This window comes from Pseudophryne corroboree, chromosome 2 (assembly GCF_028390025.1).
Source record: "Pseudophryne corroboree isolate aPseCor3 chromosome 2, aPseCor3.hap2, whole genome shotgun sequence".
NCBI lineage: Eukaryota > Metazoa > Chordata > Amphibia > Anura > Myobatrachidae > Pseudophryne > Pseudophryne corroboree.
Window position 1 is genome coordinate 161,388,361 of NC_086445.1, and position 25,825 is coordinate 161,414,185.

The 25,825-nt window shown below is 45.8% G+C and overlaps 1 protein-coding gene across 9 annotated transcripts in view; it reads right to left on the reverse strand.

Annotated features, from left to right (window-relative positions):
- The window catches only part of LOC135005292 (phosphatidylinositol 3,4,5-trisphosphate 3-phosphatase TPTE2-like), a 295,357-nt gene that overhangs the window by 72,977 nt on the left and 196,555 nt on the right, over positions 1-25,825 (reverse strand). For all 9 annotated transcript variants that reach the window (XM_063951927.1, XM_063951919.1, XM_063951920.1 and 6 more), the window contains 3 exons: positions 21,291-21,365; positions 14,727-14,774; positions 5,012-5,173 (listed from right to left, as the gene is read on the reverse strand). In XM_063951927.1, coding sequence (XP_063807997.1) covers positions 5,012-5,173; positions 14,727-14,774; positions 21,291-21,365 — 285 coding nt within the window. The remainder of the gene's footprint in view (positions 1-5,011; positions 5,174-14,726; positions 14,775-21,290; positions 21,366-25,825) is intronic.

Consider the following 25,825-nt stretch of genomic DNA (forward strand, 5'->3'; position numbering starts at 1 on the left):
AACTCAGGATGGCTTGGAGCTTCTTAGGTTCCATTCGGAATCCCCGAGGGGAAATAATGTACCCTAAAAAGGATACCTCCGTGACGTGAAAGTCACACTTCTCCGGTTTGGCATACAAGTGATTTTCACGTAATTTCTTAAGTACCTGACGCACCTGGGTAACATGTTGTTCTATAGAGTCAGAATAAATCAAAATGTCGTCTAAATAGACCACAACGAATCTTCCCAGAAACTCACGGAGCACATCATTAATGAGATCCTGAAAGACTGCCGGAGCGTTAGATAGGCCGAAAGGCATGACCAGATACTCATAGTGACCTGATTGAGTACTGAATGCCGTTTTCCACTCATCCCCCGATCTGATTCTAATGAGATTATATGCTCCTCTCAGGTCAATCTTGGAAAAAATAACAGCCGAACGTAGCTGATCAAAGAGGACAGAGATCAGAGGCAGAGGGTAAGTATTCTTTACTGAGATTTTATTCAGGGCTCGAAAGTCAATGCAGGGTCTGAGGGAACCATCCTTCTTCTCTACGAAGAAAAAACCTGCACTTAAAGGGGATTTAGATGGCCTGATAAACCCTTTCTCAAGACTTTCTTTCACATACTCATTCATGGCCACAGTTTCAGGACCAGACAATGCATATAACCTTCCTTTAGGCAACGTGGCACCAGGAATTAACTCTATGGTACAATCATAAGGCCTATGGGGAGGCAAAATATCCGCATTGCCCTTGGAAAACACATCCAAAAAATCTTGGTACTCTCCAGGAATATGTGCGGGCCTGGCAGCAGCTACTCGGATAGGAAGTGTAATACATTCTTTATCACAGATGGTACTCCATTGTAGAATCTCCCCAGACTGCCAATCTATGATGGGATTATGAAAGGCCAGCCAAGGGTGACCCAGAACCACAGGAACTGCTGGACAATGGGTAAGAAAAAACTCAATCTTTTCAGAATGTAGAGCTCCCACCGAGAGCAAAACAGGAGGTGTACATAGAGAAATAACCCCATTGGATAAGGGACTCCCATCTAAACCATGCATGGTGATACACCTACTTAAGGTTAACTGAGGAATACCTAAGGCCTTGGCCCATGTTAAGTCCATAAAGTTTCCTGCAGCTCCACTGTCCACAAAAGCAGAGACCGAGGAACAGAGGCTGTCATAAGAAACTTTAGCAGGAACCAATAGTGAATTATTTGAGGAGATGAGCTGTAGACCAAAGTGAACCCCCTCACTATTCACTTGGTCAGGAAGTTTCCCGACTTGTTTGGGCAACTACGGGCAAAATGTCCCTTACCTCCGCAGTACAAACACAGACCAGAATTTTGCCTCCTGGTTCTTTCTTCCGGAGACAATTTGGAGAGACCAATCTGCATAGGCTCCTCCATGTCTATCGGAACGGAAGAAACACAGGGAAAAGAAACTACAGATGCCCCTTTCTCAGTCCTCCGCTCTCTGAGCCGACGATCTATTTTAATAGAGAGCTCCATGAGTTTATCAAGGTTCTCAGGAGCGGGATACTGAAGGAGGCTGTCTTTTATAGATTCAGATAAGCCGAGGCGAAACTGACTGCGCAGGGCAGGATCATTCCAGCCACAGTCGTTCGACCAACGGCGAAACTCCGTACAATAATTCTCTGCAGGATTCCTACCCTGTCTTAGAGCACGCAACTGACTTTCTGCGGATGCCTCTCTATCAGGGTCGTCATACAATAGCCCTAAAGATTTCAAAAAAGCGTCTACAGACGATAAGGCCGGATCGTCTGTCTTTAAACCAAAAGCCCAGGTCTGAGGATCCCCCTGAAGCAGAGAAATTATAATTCCAACCCGCTGAGCCTCCGTACCTGAGGAAACTGGTCTTAAACGAAAATACAGTTTACAAGACTCTTTAAAATTAAAAAACTGTTTTCTATCCCCAGAAAAACGGTCAGGCAGATGCATTTTTGGTTCAGGGATGACCCTCGGGGAAGTCCGTAACAGATCTTCCTGTGAGCTCACCCGGAGGGACAGATCCTGAACCATCTGGGTAAGTTCCTGAATCTGACTAACCAAAAACTGGCCAGGATTTGGCCCAACACCGGTGGGATTCATGAGGCCGACAAAATTCTCCCTACTGGATAAGTGAAAAAATTAACTCCTGTTGAAATTTTTTCTTTTGTCTGGCCGGTGATAATGTTACGATTCCTGTACTCCAGACTGGAGAAGATCTTATGGCAGAGATCTGAGTACAGGAATGAAATACAGGTTGTGGGAGCTGGAGAGCCTAGTAACCCCTGGCGCCCTAACTCCGTTGTCTCGCCCGTGTTATCAGAAATCCCCTGCGAGACTATGGTTGCTTGAGCCCATGGCAGCCGCGTTCGAAGGGCGGATTATGTCTGCCCAACCCCGATGCCCCCGCAGGTCTTAATGGGAGACAAGGGGAAGTCCGAGACAGGGAGATAACAAGGGGCCCTCTGACTAAGCAACCAAGCCAGGGGTTACAAGCTAACTTAACTAAATCAAAAGGTATGTGCAGACTAGCCGCCAGGGAAAAGGACAACCAAGGATCCACGGATCCGACACTCCTATCCGGCACCGCTGGACACCAGAGTGGATCTTGTGGAAGCGGAATCCTCCGCAAAGCACCAGAACTCAAAATAAACACAATAATAAATAGTAGCGGACAAGCCGCAACACACGGCTGCGCCGCGACTCACGAACACCACCAGATGTTAAAGGTGCTCGGTCAGACTCCAGGAACAGATGGTAACTTCCGAGTACTGGATCACTGAGAACAGGAACAAACGAACAGACCGGGACTGGGAACTCTCTCTGCAGCAAAATCAGGCAAACAGGAAGCTATCACCGGCGTCTGTGAGGAGTCCTGGGAGTGCTTTTAACAGAGAGTCTTCCAATCAGCTGTTTGGAGGCTGATTGGATTAAATGCCATGCAGCTGCATGGCCAGGGAAACAGATGAGTGATAATTACAACATGCCGTGCAGCTGCATGCTACACAGCCAGGAAACCAGTGATGATATAAACTTAGACCCAGCAACGGGGAACACGATCCGACAGTGGCGTCCCCGTTGCTAGGCGCCGGCCGCACTGACGAGCGGACCCTCGGCGCCTAACACTATGGATCAGGCCCCTTGTCTTCTATGTGCACCACACAAACTATTACCGGAACTCTGTGCACTTTGTAGTGTGATTCGTGCCCTATTCTTAGCTATCCCTGCTCCCTAACCTCACTATCTACTACTATATTCATTATTCAGTTTTATTACACAACATTAAACTGGGTGACATGGGTCCAAATGTTTTTCCACAGTATCCTCACCATCTCCCTTCTCACTCGGTTTATTTGAGATTAAATTCTGATGTTTTTTATTACTGGAATTATCTGTTATAGACAAGGGTTCCGTAGGGCAGTACAAAGGGACAAAACTGACAGCAAGAAATGTACTGTAAGTGCCGACTAATACAAACAGTTTATACATTTACATAGATGCATAATTACAGTGTGCATTTAGCATCAGTATGTAGAGGAGATAAAGGGTAGAGGGCCCTGCTTGTACAAGCTATACAGGTGGACACGATGAAGAGAAGAAGACAGAGGAGAGCAGAGTCTGCAGAATTAGGAGAAGGGGTGGTAAGCTAGAATGAACAAGTGAGGCAACAATCCTTAGAAGAGTGAAGAGAGAGGCGCAGAGTATGTGAGGAAATGAGTCTGGAGTAGTAGGGAAGAGCGTGAGAGTTTTGAAGGTGACAGAGGTCAGTTTAAATGTAATTCTGAGTGTCATAGGGAGGCAGTGGAGTGAGATGAGGGGAAGATTGATGAGGGCGGAAAATGGGGTGGGCAGAAGTGCTGAGGATAGACTGGAGAGTGGTAAGGTGGGAGTAAGGCCACATAGGAACAGTAACTGAAGTCCGAAATGATGACCACATGAATGACAGTTTAAGTAACTTCCAGGGTGAGTAAGGGCCTGTGGGGGAATTAGGAAAGGGCTGTGTCAATGGACTTGTTGGATGGAGGAGCGTGCGAGACTGAGAGGGGGTCAGTTTAAGGGTCTTTGGTTGTGGAAAAGACAATTAAGTCAGTATTAGAAATACTGAATTTCAGGAAGCATTGTGCCATTCAGGATGATACAGCTAACTGCCAGGAGGTCACAAGGAGTGGGACAGAAAGAGAGAGCCCAGCGAAGAGAAGTTAATTTGAGCGTTGTCTGCATAGAGGTGGTAGTGACGTGTAAAGGAACTGATAAGCTCGTTGTGGGAAAGCCTGTAGTGGTAAAAGAAAAGGGGCTTGGGGGACTGTTCTTCTTTATCAGAAACTCTACATTCACAAAAAGATAAAGAAAAGGGCCCAATACACTACAACGATAATGCCCAATTTCATCCGATTTCGACCTTTCGGGCCGATAAATCGGATGAAAAGTGGCAAATTGATGTGTTTTACATCCGATCCGATGCGCAGTTCCGTGAGCACCGGATCGGAGCCCCTAGGTCGTTAGTGCTGCACTCGTGATATGTCGGATCCCGCAGGCATGGCTGGAATCGCATAAGATACATTGTATGCAAAAGGTCCGCATACGATGTATCTTATGACATACTGCTGCCCGGAGGCTGCCGGGCGGTTCAAGGGAAATCTTATGCGACATGAGGGTCAGACATGTCGCTGCAGTGTATGGGGCCCTAAACACTGGGCCAAATTCAGATCTGCTCGCAGCAGCATGGTTTTTCCCATTAGCTAACAATTTGCTGCTGCGATCAGATCTGAATTAGGCCCACTACTTGGTCCCACTGGAATGAGTTTGCCATTAGTTCTAAGGTCACATGACCAGAGCCAAAAGTGCACAATATATATAAACAATTTTTATTTTTTTTCCTTTTTATATTATGTGGATTTAGCATATGCTTATAAACTGTTAGGGATTAAAAGTTACATTATACATACATCTCACTGTAATAGTGCTTTGCTTTATACATTTAACATATCATTCCAGTTATGTGGCCTATGTCACGTACCCCTCCACAAAGATCCGTAGCAGAACATCAATCAGGAAGAAGAGGGAAATAGATAATGAAATGCCAGAAATGATCTCTCCTGTCTGTTTGCTCTTGTCCATTACAGACAGATCCACAATTACAAATACAAAATCCACAATGATGAGGAGAATCCCAAATGCTCTGGAATAAAAACAAGGACAAGTAAAGGAATACTCAGAATACAGCAGCATATGCCCGATCCCATGACAACAGTGACAGATGATTCCTAAACACTTACTGTCAATAATAATAATTTTATTTATACAACGCTTTTCTCCCTCAGGACTCAAAGTCGCTTTATATACATTAAAAAAACATGTACATTGTACTAAGGCATTAGAATTACAGTGGGTTGCAAAACATACAGAAATGATAGAGAACAACTAAACCTAGAGAGCACAATAAGCATACTGGGGTCTTGGTGCAGACATTTTGGGTGATAACTTCCCGGGGGTTATATATTCCACCCACGAAAGGTACCATGGGGCTCATTCCGAGTTGATCGCACACTGACGATTTTCGCAGCGCAGCGATCAGGTAAAAAAATGACAAAACTGCGCATGCGTATGCACCGCAATGCACACGTGCGTCGTATGGGTACAAACAGCATCGTTGCTGTGCAATGCTTCTAGTAACTAATCCATTCGCACAGCCGATTGCAAGGAGATTGACAGGAAGAGGGCATTTATGGGTGTCCACTGACCGTTTTCTGGGAGTGGTAAGGAAAACGCAGGCGTGACCAGGCGTTTGCAGGGCGGGTGTCTGACGTCAATTCCGGGACCTCCGACGCTAGAATCATTGCACAGGATAAGTAATTACAGGGCTGGTCTTGTTTTGCACAAAATGTTTTTGTACCGCTCGGCTGCACATGCGATCGCACACTTGCAAAGCTAAAATACACTCCCCCTGTGGGTGGCGACAATGCGTTTGCATGGCTGCTAAAAGTAGCTAGCGAGCGAACAACTCGGAATGAGGGCCCATATGAGACATTCATGTTGGGTGCACTACGTAGGATTACCCTGGGTGCAGAGCCAGCCCTAATCAATATGATGTCCTAGGCAAGATTTTGGCTGGTGCCCCCTATCACCGCTGTTAGTTCCGCCTCTGACCCTGTACCCTTTTCCTATCACCATCACCCCTCAGTCATAGCAGTCCTCAATTTAGTGCTCCTACCCCCTATATTTTAAATAGGAACAGTGCACAAATTCGGCGCACAGCCCAAAAAGGGGTGTGTTCTCTTGGGAAGGGGCATGGCCACACAATAGTAACCCCAGTTCAAATTACACCACACAGTAATGCAACTTTATTTGCCTTATATCATGCGCTAGTGCCCCTAATTCATGTTATATCACACAGTAGTAGATGTAGAGGTGACAAAGAGAGAAAAATTCTGTAAACGGATGACAACTATGCTGCTCAAATTAGAAACAAACTGCTACAAGTCTTGTGAAACAGGGTCCATTTGAGCAGTCACCACACTGCATCGCTTAAAAGATCAGCCAGGAGTGGATCAGGATGGTGGGGGGGAAATCTACTCCTGTGGGGATCCAGGGGCAAGCACAATACAGATGCATCACAGGCATGGTGAAATTGGGGTGCCAGGTAGCAGGCCGCAGACAACCTCAGGAATCCAAGTTGGCACGTCAGTGTGCACCAAATCAGCGGCCATGATTGGTCTGTCCGCCGATGGAGAGGGGGCTGGTGCAGAGGGAATTGACCCATTCATCAGAGATTGCTTACCGAATGTCCTCTCGGAATATGTCCTCCCCAGGCCGTTATGTGTTCTCTCCAGCCAAGTTCTCTCCAGGCCACATCCCAGGGCAGTGTACATACTATAAGCTAAAAATGTCTGAGCACCCAACAGGTGTAATAATTATGCAGTATACTTGGGTTCAATTATTTAGTGTTTTCTTGCTGACAACTGCAAAACTTTGTAAATCTTATTCATCAAAAATAACCCCAAGAATGTCCATGGAAGAAGGATGGATAATTGATCCTGGCTCATTCAGCAGATATATAACACAAGAAGATATCTTACCAGGAAGAATTGGTATGAAATGGACCTGCCCATGAGAGGGTAGTTTGTCACAGCAGGGAATGGATCTGTGATGACAAGTGTGCTGAGATGGAGATCCGGTCAGGATCCTGGCTGTTGGTATACCGACGCCGGAATCCAGACACTATTCAGAATGCCGACACCGGTTCACTATCCTGGCGCCAGAATCCTGACAGCCGGGATTCCGAAAGAGAAGACACCAGCCTGCTGGAGAGGTAAGCGGCGGGGGGAGGTTAGGTTTAGGATACTGGGAGTAGGGGGTTGAGTTTAGGCACCACCGGGGAGGGTTAACATTAGGCTGCAGGGAGGGTGGGTTAAGGGGCAATACTTACCTTACCCTGTCGGGATTCTGAACATCGGCGTGCCGCGGCTTGCAAATCGAGCCCAACCCCTGAGATGAGCCACGGCAGCTATTCCATCTTTGCCAGTAAATGCGACTTCATTTATAAACAACATTGGTAACTTCACTGTCCTTTAAAATGCTGTTCTCAAATGTTGTTATTGAAATCACAGCTCCACCTAAGTCTACATTTAGTCTGTTTTGTACACTGGAAATGTTTCCCACACTGACAGAAAGTTGCTTGGTGCGGCTGGAACAGCACAGGTAATCAGAACGCGCCTCCTTCTCTGCATTTATCCGTCTTGAACTCACTGTCCTGATACAATTGTGTAATTATATAAACATGTAACCATCTTTTTCTGTGCCCATTTTCTTTTCATTAAGATAACCAATTTTGGCCTAGTTTAACCTAGTTTTACCTGAGGTACAAATAGTGGGGGTAATTCAGACCTGATCATAGCAGCAAATTTTTTAGCAGTTGGGCAAAACCATGGCCCTCATTCCGAGTTGATCGGTCGCAAGGCGAATTTAGCAGAGTTACACACGCTAAGCCGCCGCCTACTGGGAGTGAATCTTAGCTTCTTAAAATTGCGACCGATGTATTCGCAATATTGCGATTACTAACTACTTAGCAGTTTCAGAGTAGCTCCAGACTTACTCTGCCTGTGCGATCAGTTCAGTGCTTGTCGTTCCTGGTTGACGTCACAAACACACCCAGCGTTCGCCCAGGCACTCCCACCGTTTCTCCAGCCACTCCTGCGTTTTTTCCGGAAACGGTAGCGTTTTCAGCCACACGCCCATAAAACGCCGTGTTTCCGCCCAGTAACACCCATTTCCTGTCAATCACATTACGTTCGCCGGAGCGATGAAAAAGCCGTGAGTAAAAATACTTTCTACATAGCAAAGTTACTTGGCGCAGTCGCAGTGCGAACATTGCGCATGCGTACTAAGCGGATTTTCATTGCGATGCGATGAAAAATACCGAGCGAACAACTCGGAATGAGGGCCCATGTGCATTGCAGGTAGGGCAGATATAACATGTGCAGAGAGAGTTAGATTTGGGTGGGTCATTTTGTTTCTGTGCAGGGTAAATACTGGCTGCTTTATTTTTACACTGCAATTTAGATTGCAGATTGAACTCACCCCACCCAAATCTAAAGGGGGGTACACACGGAGAGATCCGTGCTTAAAATCTAAGCAACCTTGCTAGATTGCTTAGATTTTAAGCACGGATCTGCCGTGTGTATGCCATCCAGCGATAGCGATGCGCGGCCCCGCGCATCGCTATCGCCGATGCTAGATTGAGCTGCATGCAGGCTCAATCTAGCGGGTCGCTCACTTCACCGTTGTGTGAAGTGAGCGGCCCCCCGTCGGCTTTCCCCCTCGCTCAGCACATCGCGCTGTGCTGAGCGGGGTGAGAGATGTGTGCTGAGCGGTCTGTGTTAAGATCGCTCAGCACACATCTCTCCCGTGAGTACCCCCTTTAACTCTATCTGCACATGTTATATCTTCCCCTTCCTGCAGTGCACATGGTTTTGCATAACTGCTAACAAAGCTGTTGCTGCGATCAACTCAGAATTAGGCCCCATGGGGGTCATTCCGAGTTGTTCGCTCGCTAGCAGATTTTAGCAGGCATTGCACACGCTAGGCCGCCGCCCTCTGGGAGTGTATCTTAGCTTAGCAGAATAGCGAAAACTCTTAGCAGTTTCTGAGTAGCTTGAGACTTACTCCTACACTGCGATCAACTCAGCCCATTTCGTTCCTGGTTTGACGTCACAAACACGCCCTGCGTTTGGCCAGCCACTCCCCTGTTTCTCCAGACACTCCCGCGTTTTATCCTGGCACGCCTGCGTTTTTCCGCACACTCCCAGAAAACGGTCAGTTTCCGCCCAGAAACACCCACTTCCTGTCAATCACACTCCGATCACTACAACGATGAAAATTCTTCGTTTGGACGTGAGTAAATCTACTAAGTTTTGTGCTAAAATACTTAACGCATGCGCACTGCGTACCGTGCGCATGCGCATTTTTGCCATAATCGCTCCGTTGCGAAAATAATCGGCAATGAGCGAACAACTCGGAATGATCCCCCCATGTGCACTGCAGGGCGGGGGGGGGGGGGCAGATATAACATGTGCAGAGAGAGTTAGATTTGGGTGGGGTGTGTTCAAACTGAAATCTAAATTGCAGTGTAAAAATAAAGCAGACAGTATGCATCTGCACAGAAACAAAATAACCCACCCAAATCTAACTCTCTCTGCACATGTTACATCTGCCCCCATCCCTTCACCTGCAGTGCACATGGTTTTGCCCAACTGCATGCAAATTTGCTGATAAGATCAGGTCTGAATTACCCCCATGGTCAGGCTGGAATAGAGTGTAAGCTGACAGAGCAGTAGCTTTCCAATAAACAGTAGATAGACTATGGAGCACATTGATACATGGGTTGTGAATACAGGTTGAGTCTCCCGTATCTGAAATTTTTGGGACCAGGAGTATTTTAGATTTTTCTGTATTTTGGAATATTTGCATACCATAATAAGATACTGTATCTTGGGGATGGGACCCAAGCCTTAACCCAAAATGCATTTATGTTTAATATACACCTAATACACACAGCCTGAAGGTAATTTTATACAATATTTTCAATAATTTTGTACATGAAACAAAGTTTATGTACACTGAACCATCAAAGAGCAAAGGTGTCACTATATCATATGCGCTCAAACCATTTTGGAAATCACATTTTTGGATATGGGAGACCAGGGGCTGGCTGGCAACTTTTAGCTTGGGGGGCAAGTCCAGAGCACTGGCCCATAACTAATGGCACCATCTTAAATGGAGTTTTTTTTGTTTAAAAAATATTTATAAAATGTTTTTTTATGTAAATGGTGTAAATTATCCCACAGACACTTTATTATAAATTTGTCAGGGGGGCCGCGGCTTCAGCAGAGCTGTGTAGCAGAAGGTGGCGGCCGGTCTGGAACCATGGCTTAGCATTTGTCTTGCATAAAACTTTATAATTAAGCACTAGCTAATGTTACATCAACAGACTGTTTTTCCTTATATAATCCACCTGTGCACAGGTTAGCACTGCATCCAGTCATATCCTGAATGAAGACAGATACTGGGGAAGACTGCTGCCTGATTCTGAGTCAGTTGTATCTCTGGCTGCTCTACCTCCCAGCCATGGAAGCCGGCTTACTAGTTTCGGCTAATGGGAATAATTCAGACCTGATTGGTGCTGTGCGTTTTCGCACAGCAGCCGATCAGGTCTGAACTGCACATGCACCGGCGCCGCAGTGCGCCGGCGCAGGCTAGACAGCCGATGGCTGCCTAAGCCCTGCAATTGCCTCTTCCTGATTGAAAAGCAGAGCCGGTCGCTGGGCGAGGGGAGGCGGGCCGGCGGCTTTTGGCCGTCGTTTAGGGGGCGCGGTTCGGGCAACACAGGCGTGCCTGGACTGTTGGGGGGTGGGCTGTTGCGGCTGCGTGACATCACACGCAGCCGCTGCGACCCTCACAGCGACGAGTAGCTCCTGCCAGCGCGCAGGAGCTGCGCTGGCAGGGAGATACTCTTCCCGTACAAAAGCATCACCGTTATGCGATGCTTTTGTACTACTGCGGGGTGATCGGGCCTGACATGCGGTGCGGACTAGCCCTGTGCTGGGCGTCCCCCGCATGTCTGTGTGACTGATCGTAGATTTGCTAAATTTAGCTACGATCAGGTCTGAATTAGGCCCAATGCCAGTTATCCAAGCGTCTGTGTGTGGAAGGCCATCTGGACCACTGTTTTTACATCCACCTCCAGAAACAGTGCCTGGGCTTGTAGCCACCCCATGCTGGGTGGAAAAGATCTATCTGAAATGGGTGTCCCATCTCTGCTTACACACTGCAGAGCATGGAATTCTGCATACACGTCTACGGAACTCCCACAGCAATCCCAGAAGATGGAACATTCTCATGCCACACAGAAATGACCATTTCACGTATAGCGTAGTCCGCAATAGACAGATCAATCTGTCCACTCTTCCAATCTTCAGCCGCGTTTCCACGCATGATGCGGTGCATGCACAGTCGGTGTTTGCTTTCTATGGCACATGTACAGTTTACAGATATCTGCGAGTTTCGTCCACAGTTATTAGTTGTAAATCAGACTAAAGTTATTGTTATCTGCTGAAAGTTGTCAAAGGCTGATTTAAATGTCACATGATTTTTTTTTGTCTTTCTTTGTTTTGAAACATTGCCAACTCAAAATATCCCAGGGCTTTTCTGACATACAGTATGCACATTCCTTAACTTTCAAAGCTGTTGTACTGGGTGCAGCTGTTGGGGTTTCCGCTGCTCTGATCATTATCAGAATCAATGACAGCATCAAAGCAGAGCCAACCCTAGGCATAGGCAGTATAGGCACATGCTTAGGGGCATCTGAAAAGACTAGGGGCATATGGGCTGTAGCTTTATTGCAGCTGCTATAGCAGTTGTAGCTTTATTGCACCTGCAGTGAAACAATGGTTTGTTTTTTAATTGCGGCGCAGTGTGCGTGACATTATGACATCACGCAGCACCACTGAGAGATGCAGAGCAGAGGAGTTGTGGCGGCTGGCAACCAGAAGACATCAATGTAGTAATAATAGTGAGTGTTGTGGGTGGCTGGGGAGACACTCATATGGGCTAGTGCCGCAGTCTGCAGCAATTCACTCATGATGTTTGAGATAATGTATTTATATATATCTGCATAGGCGCTGGAACAGGGGGGGCAAGGGGGCTGCATGCTAACCCCAAATATTTAAGAGGTGCCAGTCAAAGCACTGGGTCATGGGCTGCAGTGCGGCTGCCATCTACAGTTAATACGGGCAGCGTCAGGTCAAAGATAATCCCCTTTCTGGCTGCTCCACCTCCTCCCTCCCCATAGCCCTTCTCCACCTGCCTCTAGGGCCCTACTCCCCTCTGTACCCATCTCCAACCTCTACAATGTGTGGCTAGTTACTGTGGGCTGGCCCCTTCCCTCGGACCATCCCTGTGACCTTCTCACCTCCCACTTCAAATGTTCCTCCCCTTTTCCTCCCTCAGCTACCCTTTGTCCTCCCACCCCCTTCCCTCACTGCACCCCCTGACATTCCCGCATTTCCAACCAGGTTCAGCTGAAAATGTACCCTGTAAAGTCTCTTTACCCATACCTCCCAACATGAGCCTCTCCAGGAGGGACACAATGCTCTGCTCCAGGACTTTTCTCTTAATGTGAGATTGTCGGCACCTGTTTTGAACAGGTTAATGGATAAGAAAGGTGTTTCAGCACAGGTGATGGCAATCCTAAATTTAGAGGGAAGACCAGGAGCAGAGCATTATATACCTCCTGGAGAGGGTCATGTTGGGAAGTATGCTTTACCTTCCATGCACAGCCTCAGCCAGGGTGTGAGCTATGAATTGTTCCTGTCTCTTCGTTTTCTACATAAAGTCACTCACATGTTCCAGTTATATATTCCAGGGGCATATACATATTGCGGGAAATCACCAGAAAAATCAAGATACCCCTAAAATGGAAGTATCCCCTGAAAGTATTACATAGGTTCAACAGGAGTTATCAAATATATCTGCTGCACTTTGCCTGTTTTCCATCACATTAGCAATGATGTTAGCCACTGTAGTCTATAGGCTACATATCGCACAATTTACCAGAAGAAGGATTGACCGGATCCCTCCCCAGTAACAACTAGACAATGGGGGTAATTCAGACCTGATCCTAGATATGCTAAAGTTAGCACATCTACGATCAGCTTCACAGACATGGGGGACCGCCCCGCATGTCTGGCTCTGCCCCGCTCCCCCCGCACAGGTGCAAAAGCATCGCAAGGTGGCGATGCTTTTGTACCTGACGAGTAGCTCCCTGGCAGCACAGCTCCTGAGCACTGCTAGCCACTACTCGCCGCGTCCTGGGTCGCGGCGACTGCGTGTGACATAACGCAGCCTCCGCGCCCCGCCCCCCCAACAGTCCGGACACGCCTCCGTTGTCCGGACCGCGTCCCGCCAACAGCGTTCTAATGCCGTTGGCACTCCCCCTCCCGCCCCGCGACCACCTCTGTCTGTCAATCAGGCAGAGGCGATCGTAGCCAGTGAGATGCTGATAGCATCTCACTGGGCTCCCGGGGTGCGCACGCGCAGTGTGCCCTCTGGCTGCAGCGATCCAGTCTGAATTACACCTATAATCTTGCCTAGGGAACCAAATTGGTTAGGGTTGGCTCGGCATCAAAGTTTTAGTTTTCTCCTCCAGACTATTTGTTTACTATGAAAACGTACTTATTTTACTGTAGAAATTTCAGAACACAATATGGTTCAGCAGCTCTGGTACACCCCTCCTGACGAATAGTAATATATTTAGAGGTGTTTAAATAGTAAAATATGACCAATAAATACATGTCTTTTCAATGTTATTTTCAATAAAAAGTATAGAACTTGGATTTAATCATGAAGGACATTCATGATGTGGTGGTGTATTGATGGGAGGTGGGGTTTTTTTTTTAACTAGCAGATGGGTGTTGCAAGTGGGCAGTTCATCTGGTAACAGAATAACCTTTTTACAGTGATAAACTCTATTCATTATACAACTGCCACCACCAATGTGAACATAGCATCATAACACAACAGCCCACATAAAATACTATACAAATAGCTTCAGTTGTCCCTGTGTAAGATATCCTTGATAAATAAGCCTACTTACTATAAAGTCAGTAACGTAATCATCATTCATGCGACATATTACTATGGGGCATATTCAAATATGTGTGGAAACTGGCAGTTGTGTGGCATATTGTGAGCAGGGGGGCACTACGGTGTGTTTAACACAATTGCGGTGCTGGGCGTATTTACACATTATACTTTTTACTAACAATGCCAGTATATAATTTTGACAATTTTATTGGTAGAGGCCCCCACAAGTCAGCTGCCCTGGGGTCCCCACACACCTTCACTTCACAGTACGGTACTTATGGCTAATCGAATAAGTGTTGAAATACTGAGAAAAATAGAGACACATACTGAATGAGATCCAAAATCTACAAACTATTCCTATCTATAGCAAACCAAACAGGATCTACCGGCTAAAAAACAATCTTCATTTAGCAGCATAACATATACATTTTCTCCTCCTTTAAACAATGAGGTTCCATTAAAAAGTAATTGTCAGAACAATAATTTGTTTTTGTGGAAAAATCTGTAATGTGCAATCATTTGGTGAATTTATCCGGAATCCACTTCATAGAGTTCTGCAACTTTACAACACACAGAACATCTGTATTTCCTACCTGAATCCAAACGACATCACAAATGGAGAGATCACTTTCTTCAGCTTGCTGGAAAATCAAGACAAAAGCCATTAAAAAAAATGTGTATGGTAGATTCCATACAGTATAAAGCGGCTATAAAATGTATTTACCGGCATATGCACATGTGCAGATGTGCAAAAATCGCTTCATAGTGATTTTTACACATCAGCGACAGGGGGGTAAATTTACTAAGCTCCCGATTTTGACCGAGATGCCGTTTTTTCATCAAAGTGTCATCTCGGTAATTTACTAAGCAATAATCACGGCAGTGATGAGGGCATTCGTAATTTTTTGCAAGTCCAAGAAAAAAATTACGAATGAATACACCATCGGTCAAAACGCGGCTGTTTAAGTATGAATCTCGGTAAGTTACTAAGAAGTGCAAAGCAAAAAAAAAAAAAACACTGCCGTGAAAAATTACAACTCGTAAAAAAGTGCAAAAAAAAAACAGACCTGCTTTTTTTTTCCGTGATTGGATAGGCATGCAGGGATCCATGAGATCCGTGCATGTATATCAGTGGGAAGGGGTGGGAAAGTTGTTATTTTATTAAAAAAAATTGCGTGGGGTCCCCCCTCCTAAGCATAACCAGCCTCGGGCTCTTTGAGCCGATCCTGGTTGCAGAAATATGGGGGGAAAATTGACAGGGGTTCCCCCATATTTAAGCAACCAGCATCGGGCTCTGCGCCTGGTCCTGGTTCCAAAAATACGGGGGACAAAAAGAGTAGGGGTCCCCCGTATTTTTAAAACCAGCACCGGGCTCCACTAGCTGGACAGATAATGCCACAGCCGGGGGTCACTTTTATATAGTGCCCTGCGGCCGTGGCATCAAAAATCCAACTAGTCACCCCTGGCCGGGGTACCCTGGGGGAGTGGGGACCCCTTCAATCAAGGGGTCCCCCCCCCCAGCCACCCAAGGGCCAGGGGTGAAGCCCGAGGCTGTCCCCCCCCATCCAATGGGCTGCGGATGGGGGGGCTGATAGCCTTTGTTGTAAAAGAAAAGATATTGTTTTTAGTAGCAGTACTACAAGTCCCAGCAAGCCTCCCCCGCATGCTGGTACTTGGAGAACCACAAGTACCAGCATGCGGCGGAAAAACGGGCCCGCTGGTACCTGTAGTACTACTACTAAAAAAATACCCAAAAAAACACAAGACACACACACCGTGAAAGTATAATTTTATTACATACATACACACATACATACATACTTACCTTATGTTCCCACGCAGGTCGGTCCTCTTCTCCAGTAGAATCCAAGGGGTACCTGTTGAAGAAATTATACTCACGAGATCCAGGGGTCCAGGGTCCTCGGGGAATCCAGGTGTAATCCACGTACTTGAAAAAAATAACAAAACGGACACCCGAGCCACGCACTAAAAGGGGACCCATGTTTGCACATGGATCCCCTTTTCCCGACTGCCAGAAACCCACTCTGACTGATGTCTAAGTGGGTTTCTTCAGCCAATCAGGGAGTGCCACGTTGTAGCACTCTCCTGATTGGCTGTGTGCTCCTGTACTGAGTGACAGGCGGCACACGGCAGTGTTACAATGTAGCGCCTATGCGCTCCATTGTAACCAATGCTGGGAACTTTCTGCCCTGCGGTTGACCTAAAGTGACGTCACCGCTGAGCAGAAAGTTCCCAGCATTGGTTACAATGGAGCGCATAGGCGCAACATTGTAACACTGCCGTGTGCCGCCTGTCACTCAGTACAAAAGCACACAGCCGATCAGGAGAGTGCTACAACGTGGCACTCCCTGATTGGCTGAAGAAACCCACTTAGACATCAGTCAGAGTGGGTTTCTGGCAGTCGGGAAAAGGGGATCCATGTGCAAACATGGGTCCCCTTTTAGTGCGTGGCTCGGGTGTCCGTTTTGTTATTTTTTTCAAGTACGTGGATTACACCTGGATTCCCCGAGGACCCTGGACCCCTGGATCTCGTGAGTATAATTTCTTCAACAGGTACCCCTTGGATTCTACTGGAGAAGAGGACCGACCTGCGTGGGAACATAAGGTAAGTATGTATGTATGTGTGTATGTATGTAATAAAATTATACTTTCACGGTGTGTGTGTCTTGTGTTTTTTTGGGTATTTTTTTAGTAGTAGTACTACAGGTACCAGCGGGCCCGTTTTTCCGCCGCATGCTGGTACTTGTGGTTCTCCAAGTACCAGCATGCGGGGGAGGCTTGCTGGGACTTGTAGTACTGCTACTAAAAACAATATCTTTTCTTTTACAACAAAGGCTATCAGCCCCCCCATCCGCAGCCCATTGGATGGGGGGGGACAGCCTCGGGCTTCACCCCTGGCCCTTGGGTGGCTGGGGGGGGGGGACCCCTTGATTGAAGGGGTCCCCACTCCCCCAGGGTACCCCGGCCAGGGGTGACTAGTTGGATTTTTGATGCCACGGCCGCAGGGCACTATATAAAAGTGACCCCCGGCTGTGGCATTATCTGTCCAGCTAGTGGAGCCCGGTGCTGGTTTTAAAAATACGGGGGACCCCTACTCTTTTTGTCCCCCGTATTTTTGGAACCAGGACCAGGCGCAGAGCCCGATGCTGGTTGCTTAAATATGGGGGAACCCCTGTCAATTTTTTCCCCATATTTCGGCAACCAGGATCGGCTCAAAGAGCCCGAGGCTGGTTATGCTTAGGAGGGGGGACCCCACGCAATTTTTTTTTAAATATTTGACAGTGTTTAATTTAAAAACAAAAAAAAAAATGAACCCCAGCACGGATCACACAGATCCGGCCGAGATTCATTGTAAAAAAGTCGGCAGTGTTTTGCTAATCACTGCCGTAAAAATAGAAAAAAAACCACGAATGACATCGACATCGGAACAAAAGAAAAACCCGAATACGACAGCTTAGTAAATTAGTCGTAATCAATTCAAAAAGTTGCAGTTTTACACTTTCGATGTCATTCGTGATTGAACTTTGACCTGAAACGGGAAAATACGAATCTTAGTAAATTTACCCCAGGGTCTGGATTAGGACAATAGTCATACACATAAATAGGGGTAAATTTACTAAGGTGTGAGTTTTTTTAGAACTGGCGATGTTGCTCATAGCAACCAATCAGATTCTATCTATTATCTTCTAGAAGCAGGTAGACAAATGTTAAGAAGAATCTGATTGGTTGCTATAAGCAACATCACCAGCTCTAAAATATTCCCACCTTAGTAAATGTATCCCTATGGGGGGTATGGAATTAGCGCCATTATTTTCGCCTAGGCAAAAAAAATGAGCTTTTCGCTATTTTTGGAGCAAATGGGGATTCGCCCTATGAAATAGCAGGGCCAGATTTTCACCTAGGCGAAAAATGCGGCAGGGGCAGAAAACACGTGGATTGGCTTGCGTCTTGCAGGCCATTTTTTCGCCGATTTTGAAGCCTTTTTCGATATTGCCTTTTCACTTCAAAAACAAAGTGAAAAGGCATTGGCAAAAATGCCTTTAAAGCGGTCGAAATCGGCCCTAATTGAATAATCAGTGGGGCGAATTCATTAGCTCCGAAATGATCAGAGCTAATTGCATAGCCCCCTATGCTTCTATATAATTACAACGTCATCCGATGGAACTAATCATAGAAAAAATAAGTGTTTGTAGAGTGGGATGGTCAGGACAGAGCTAAACCCAAATCTAAGGGGCTGTGAGTGGAGCTTTTGTACATCTCCTACAGTTGCTATACAGTAGTAAGTAAAACACATCTATAAGCAAACACCTATGACCACTTCTTTGAAGTGATCCTGTATTTTGCTTTACATGGCTCCAAATAAGTCTTTTCAGTTCTTATACCCTGAGACTGGGGATTTTACAGCTGACGTGTGTCAGAGGAACCTGAGACCTTACTAATTAGAGTACTTTCAAATCTACATAATTGTCTCCAGTCATCCCTCCTTCACAAACATGTCCCCTATGTAGAGCAAATAGAACGGTAATGTTCAGCTGTTATACTCAGGTAAGTATGTTAATACTGCATGGTGGTAAGTACCTGGCTAGGGTTTCAGTTACCCGACTATAGTATTTCCTGTGTTTTCCGGTACTCTAGCTCCTCACGGGGAGACAAGGATAATCACATCATTCAGGACAATTGCAATCTTTATTTAACAGGATGTTCGTCTCCCAAAGTGACACCTTATACCAGAACTATAGTTTATTAAACAGTATACAATCTCCAAGAGAAATAAGAACTTAGTACCAGAAAATAATAAACTTATTCTTAAATAAGTATCACAGTTATGCTGAACACATTTACCACCCTGGTATCTTATTAAAGTTACTAAATTGAGTGGTTACAAATTACCAGAAATACAAGACTTTTGTAACAATGTAATGTGGATTGTTAACATTAGTTACCAACCAGGCTTTCCTGTTCAGGATATGCATGCAAGTACTAAAACAATTTCCCTTAATCACCTTCTCTACCTTTTACCTAAAATGTTCCCCAATGAGCTCAATTTAACACTGTTCAGCTGAGAAGGATACCGTTGGCGCGTATTAGAGGTTATTCCGGTTCAGTCTCCACTAGTGAAACTACATATAACTGTGTTTGAGTAATTTCCCTGGTCGATCGCTAACTACGAAGTTATTTGCGAAATGGCATGGGGTCTTTACTTGTGCAGCTAGTCCTTCCTTGCAGTAATTCCACTGGCAGTACAATGAATGAAGGGACTAATTTCAGCTAATATATCCCAGATTACTGTAATTCCCTGCGGGAGTGTAGACTTTTGTAGTATTTAAATGTCTGCTAAATCGCACAGAATACTGTCGGCTAGTTTGAGCGGAAGAGGGTATATTCTCGCACAGCACTGGTTACTCCTATTTTACTGGTTATATACAGCTCCTCACGTTATCCTCTGACCATCCTTCGAGGGAGTAGGGACTGCAGGAAACCTATTGTCCAGCCAGCTTCCCTGAGCTACCTTTGCTGCTGTACTGCTGCGTATTACTACGTCTCTTAGCCCTGTCAGGCTACATGCGGACATTACTATAAGGATTTGTTGGTAGTGCTCTAATAGCTGTAAGTACTTCAGCTTAACTCTATGTAGATGCAGCCACCTCTGGCGCTGTACTATATATAATGTGGTGAACCGGGTAATTTGGGGTATACTATATCGCAGGAACTGGTGTGTCACTCTTACTAGTCGAAGTCTGGGGTGCTAAGTGAGCTCCTCATTATGGTTTAGGTTGCAGGTGTGTAATGTTTTACCTCTCCAGTAAGGACCTTTGTCAGGTATCGAATGGGAGTACAGGGACAAGTGAGGAACTCCCCGGGTACCGTGCTGACTGAAATAAAGTTGATTTCACGAGTTCCTTAATCAGTAGGTAGGGCTATCTGCCGAAAGTTTCGGAGACATGTTTTATTATGCTCTCCTGGATTTTCTTGGAATTAGTTCCGATCCCTAGGACAGCTAATGCAGCAATAGATCGGCTGCTTAACTTTTATTCTATCTCCCTTCCTATATACGACTTGGCCAGTGTCGGACTGGGGCATGGAGGGCCCACCGGGGTAATGCAGAGGTAAAGGCCCATGCTTAGGGGTGTGGCCAGCTACCACAGAGGCTTGGCTAACATGGTATGGGCCACATGATAAATATATATAGTAAATACTGCTAGTGCATGGATAATGTACCAGATTAATGACTGCAATGCACTGTAGATAATATGTATAATGTACAATTCAAGTGCACAGTCGGGACCTGATCCATAGAGGAGGAGGTGGGCCCCCAGGCTGTGGGGCCCACCGGTGGTTTCCCCTGTACCCCTGTGGGCCAGACCAACCCTGAACTTGGCTACTGTCTCTATCCTCCGAAACTTAAATAATGTTACTGCTGGTATGTGCTTGGACAAGTAGAATATGGTACTGCTTCCTATATTTGTGCTGTGTGGCTAGGCATTACATGTTGTACACTCACAGTCCTGCATAGGCTGCAGTATCTGTCAGGACAGACTTCTCTCACAGACTGTCAGCTGCTCCCTTGTTTCTGCTGGCCTGTTTCCGCAGCTGCCACCCCCTGCCTGCCCTCTGGAGGGTTTGATGCTGGCCCCGGGCTGTACTCTATGGAGAGAGATCCACCCCACTGCTGGCCCCTAGTGCTTCAGGACCCGCCTCCTTACTATGTGAGTCCGGCTGATCAGCTCCACCTGCAAGCACACCTCCAGGGCCACCTCTCTAACGGTCCACACCCTCGCCTAATTATATGCTCCCTTGTGGTCCCCAGATGCTTCCCGCCAGGGTCACGAGCTAGTCCAGAGCAGGCACGTGAGAGAGTGTCCTGAATCATCCCACGCGCTAGCTGTGCTCACACGACCACCAATGTCTCTCATTATAGGGCAGCAGTGCAAGCTACAAGCAACAGGCAGCAGCAAATGTCTCCCAATACAGCCGTACTCTGTTCACAGACCAGAGCTGTCTCAGGGCAATTTAACAATGGGGCACCACAGTAAATGGGGCTGTCCTGGGGCAATTTTACAGTGGAACATCACACAGCCACAATTTCCTAATTTACAGCCAACACTGCTCGTGTGCTGTCATCATGTAGCACTTACTTGTTCCATGTTGGTGGTTCCTCAGTTTCATTCTTCCCATCATCAATCTGCACTTTCTCCTCATTTTTACGAAACCTATTGTTTAAACATATACATGTATTATATAGCAGCGATATAGACTGCAGCATTATACAAGCTTTATTCAGGCCTATCAGTCAATGCCCCAGTGCACATTACAATCAATTCTCCCAACTACTGCACAGAGACAGCCAAACACACTCACCAGAGCCAATTTCATCATAATCCGCTTACCCTACCATTGTGTCTGGAATATAAATATTTCATTACTTCCCATCCCAAGTATTTATTACAACAGCAAATAAAGGTACAGAATTCATTTTGTATCGTGAATTAAAAGTGCACAGTAGCCTAGAGCTGCCTGGGGCAAACTGCTAGTGCTAACAAATATCTGCCAAATGTGGCCCCAAAAAAAGGTGTAAATTGTGAAAACCAGTGTTTGCTAACCTTAAAGACATTTTACCGGCACAGCGAGAGTTAACAGAGTGGATCAGAGCCCAGCCACATGTTCTAGCAGTGAGGTGGCAAGATTTGATTGGATGGAGACTCTGGAGCAAGTAGAGCCTTGTGGGAAGCAATGGTCACGGGGGTTGTTAAGATGGAGCCATTGCAGAGAGAAGACGTGTGGGGAGCAGAGCAGTGAACGGGAGAGTTGGGTGGTCACACAAGGCAGTTGTGAGACATGCTGCAGCGCTAAAGCAGCAGGGTGCTTGCCAGAAAGTTATGAGAGCGGGTGTGAGACACCGCAGCCAGGCCTATGCATAGGCGTGGACGCCGTGGCCATTTTGAGGAAACAGCAGATATCGTGTGGAGAAAGGCACAGGTGTGAAGGACAGCTGAGAGTCTGAGTGAGTTACTGAGACAGTGATAATCGTTTATACCACAAGAGGGTGAGTGTTAAACCCCATTCCATCTGGCACACACACACAGCCCAGCTACTAAATTGAGAAGAGAGTCTGGAGGCCAAATAGAGTCATTTGACATGTTAACCCCTGTCTATAGACAGCGCAGTCAGTACAGAGACACTTGTTACTTTGAGGAATCACTAGAAAGGCTCTTTGCTAAGTTGGAACCTAAAGGCACATTTCTTACACGGACTGTGTGCATATTTGGATTACAGTGACACTGTGTACAGAGAGTCAGTTCTTATTTTACAGATTCTATATTTCTTTGAGGTACCATACCATTAGGCAACAAGTACATTTAAATCCTCAAGCCCCAATGCAAAACTGTGCCACTTTGGGATCTATGAGCTCCAATGCTTTTGTCGGTGAAGATCAGGACTGTAAAGTGAGGATAGTCTTAGTGGCTTCGCTCAATTTGTGCAAATCGCTCTTCTTGATCTTTTTTGATCATATTCTTTATGATTGTTTTCTTGATATTTGCATTAAATGCTGCTTGCATATCTGTGATTAAATTGATTGCGAATTAGAATAGTTATTAACAAATGTCTTGAGCCAGGTCGGAGCCCACATTGAGTAACCTAGTGTAATGTGAGCTGTCAAGTGGTTTAGTCTTTAATGAATGCCAATATATTGTCTTTGAATTGCCACAACTTGATTTAAACCTTTTTATATGTCTTTTAAATTATTGCCGTCAAATTCTATGTTTCTATAAAGAATTAAGGTTCAAAAAGGGTTGAAATTACATAAAGGATAAAAGAGGGGCAGACTAGATGGGCCAAGTGGTTCTTATCTGCCGTCAAATTCTATGTTTCTATAAAGAATTTTGTTGTATAACCAGATAACCTTCTTTTTGCCAACATTCCTGCATTAAAACAAAAAAGCACTCTCCACAGAGATTGTGGTTAAATGACCTTCCTGTTTACGTATGAATCTGTCCTACCTCTCTGAACACCTTACATTGAATAAGGTACGGGGAACAAACATCTTAGGGAAAGGTTCCATCACTAAGCCACTGAACACCTGATACTTATCTCTAACCATATAGACACTCGCAACCCCGGGGTGTACACAAACACACTAAGGGGGAGAATATCATACCTTCTAAAGAGTACAGTAAGCAACCAATCAAATTCTAGATATACAGTAATTTATCTAGCACATTCTATAAAATTAAAGGATGAATCTCATTAGCTGTATGGCCAACACTCTTTAGAAGGTTTAATAAATCTCCCTCCCAAGTTCCATGTCATTCACAAGTGTTATTGGTGTCTGGACATAGTGGTTATTTTGATCATAAGGATTGTTGCATTAGGGTTCCTATGAGTTAAGTCAGGTCCCTAAATTGAAAAAATAAAAAAGCATTCCATACAGCTGTGTCCACTTACATCTAGCCTCTCTGCACGGTAAACATGGCATAACTCAGTAGGACCACGTGCAACTTTTTTAATTGAAATGCCTGTTACTCGCAAAATAATGCAAATAGGACGCACAAGCAGTTTATGCTGATTAAAATGATATGCAGCGTGCCTATATTCTGTGTGCAATCACAGCTTTATCTACATACAAAATGGTATGTTACAGTGCTTTCCTAGGCAACACTGTAACGTACCATTTCATATGTCGTTACAGCCGCAGACGCACAGAAAATATATACATGCCGCATGTCATTTAAATCAGCAGAGTCTGATTTTGCGTACTATTCACATAGTGATATGAATAAGATGCATTTTCTGCAAAAAAAGAAACCCGAGGCTAACGGAGTTGCACAGGACCTTGTAGCTCGCTCAAGCCAGGCCTCTCCCGCTACGTGGCGAATTGATGCAAGATGTATTAGGACACATCTGTATATCTATGATGATAGATCGTCCACTAAAACGTTATATGAACACATAATAAAAGGTGTTACACCACTGATGGCTCATCTATACATTTATACTAAACCCATTAAGGGACTAGTATACCCCTTTCAGACCGCCAGCTATGAACACGGTTACTGGCACATGAGCGCACATAACCTGTGTTCATGTGTGGTCTGAAAGGTGCCAGGTTTGAAATACCGGGTCAAGCGACCCCGTATTCCAACTCGGGTAGCGAGCAGGGTTGAACACGTGTTCAACTTGGTTCGCTGTGCGGTGTGAACGGGAGCCGGGTCAATGTGACCCATTTCCCGTTCACTGTGTGTGGACGGGCGGCACTTGGAGATCATGTGATCTCCAAGTGCCGCCTCTGCCGTGTCACCGCTGATGTCACCAAACCAGAAATATGCCGGGTTGCTTACAGCAGTGGCAGGTCGCACCCTGTGAGCTCCCGTGTGCGACCCGCCTCAGGCGGTCTGAAAGGGGTATGAATAACTCCAAAATCTGGGTTCGGTATGTAATCCTGACCAACAGCGCCATCCCGGCACCGAAGATCCCGACACAGGACGGGGTAAGTAGTATCTCTACCCTTTACCATCCCCTACCCTAACCCTCCAGAGGTGTCGGCTAGGACTAACCATCGGGGGGTGTTGGCTATGGTTAAACTTCCGCGGGTGTTGGCTACAGCTACACCCCCCCCTCCCTCCCCGCTGCAGTGCTTATCCCTAACCACCCCTAGTGCCTAATCCTAACCCACCCACACCGAGGTCTCGTCCTAACAGGAACCCCGATACTTACCTTCAGGATGTCGACTGTCGGTGTTCCAGCGCCGGTCTCCCGAGTGATGTTGGGATTCCGGCGTCGGTCACATAACCGCTGGCATCCCGTCGGGATGCTACACGCATCCCCAAAATCAGCGTACAACCAATGCTTCTTTATGTACACAAGGTTACGTACTTGTCCACTTAGTTCATTCTAGGGTCCACACTCATATCACGGTTTTTGGAACACTTCCCCTATTTAAAAGGAAATTTTTGTGGCTCGGTGGGTACTTTGGGAAGGCGCTGGGTAAAAAACACAAGCTGAAGTTACTAACCTACTACCAGTTTAGGACTACCCCAGTTCCATGTGACGGATTGGGGTCACACTAATTCATGTAACATCAGCATTTGGAGTTGAAGGGAGTATTTATGTTAATTTGTATAATTCTCCTAATAATCTATAAAATTGACCATGTTGGCATCACAGGGGATTAGGGACCTCTAACACTGAAAAGATAAATCTATTGAACAAAATAAAAACAACATTGTAAAGAATGTCAACACCAATCAGTATTTATAGTCAATACTGAACATTTCATCACTATTTGTCTTAGAAATCAGTGTTTGCTCTGCTTATACCGTCTACGTGAGTTCTTTGAAGACTTTCCTTGTGTAAAGACTGTCTCATTAACTGCTGGGGTCATTGTGTAAAACAGTTAAGAATATATTTCACATGATCATGTTCCTCAGCTTATCTCATTTATATTACTATTTACCCAGACTAGATATAACCATGTATAACTGAACCTGCTGTGTAATAACCTACTTTGTAAGTATTAATTTTTACCCCTCTAACTTAAGGGCCCTACACATTTAGCGATGTCAGCGATTTGGACGATGATCGATCTGAGTGATGATCGTTATCGTCCAAATGGACTTGCACTGAAAAACGACGGAAAACCAACGATGAGCGACCGCGGGGACGTGCATCGTTC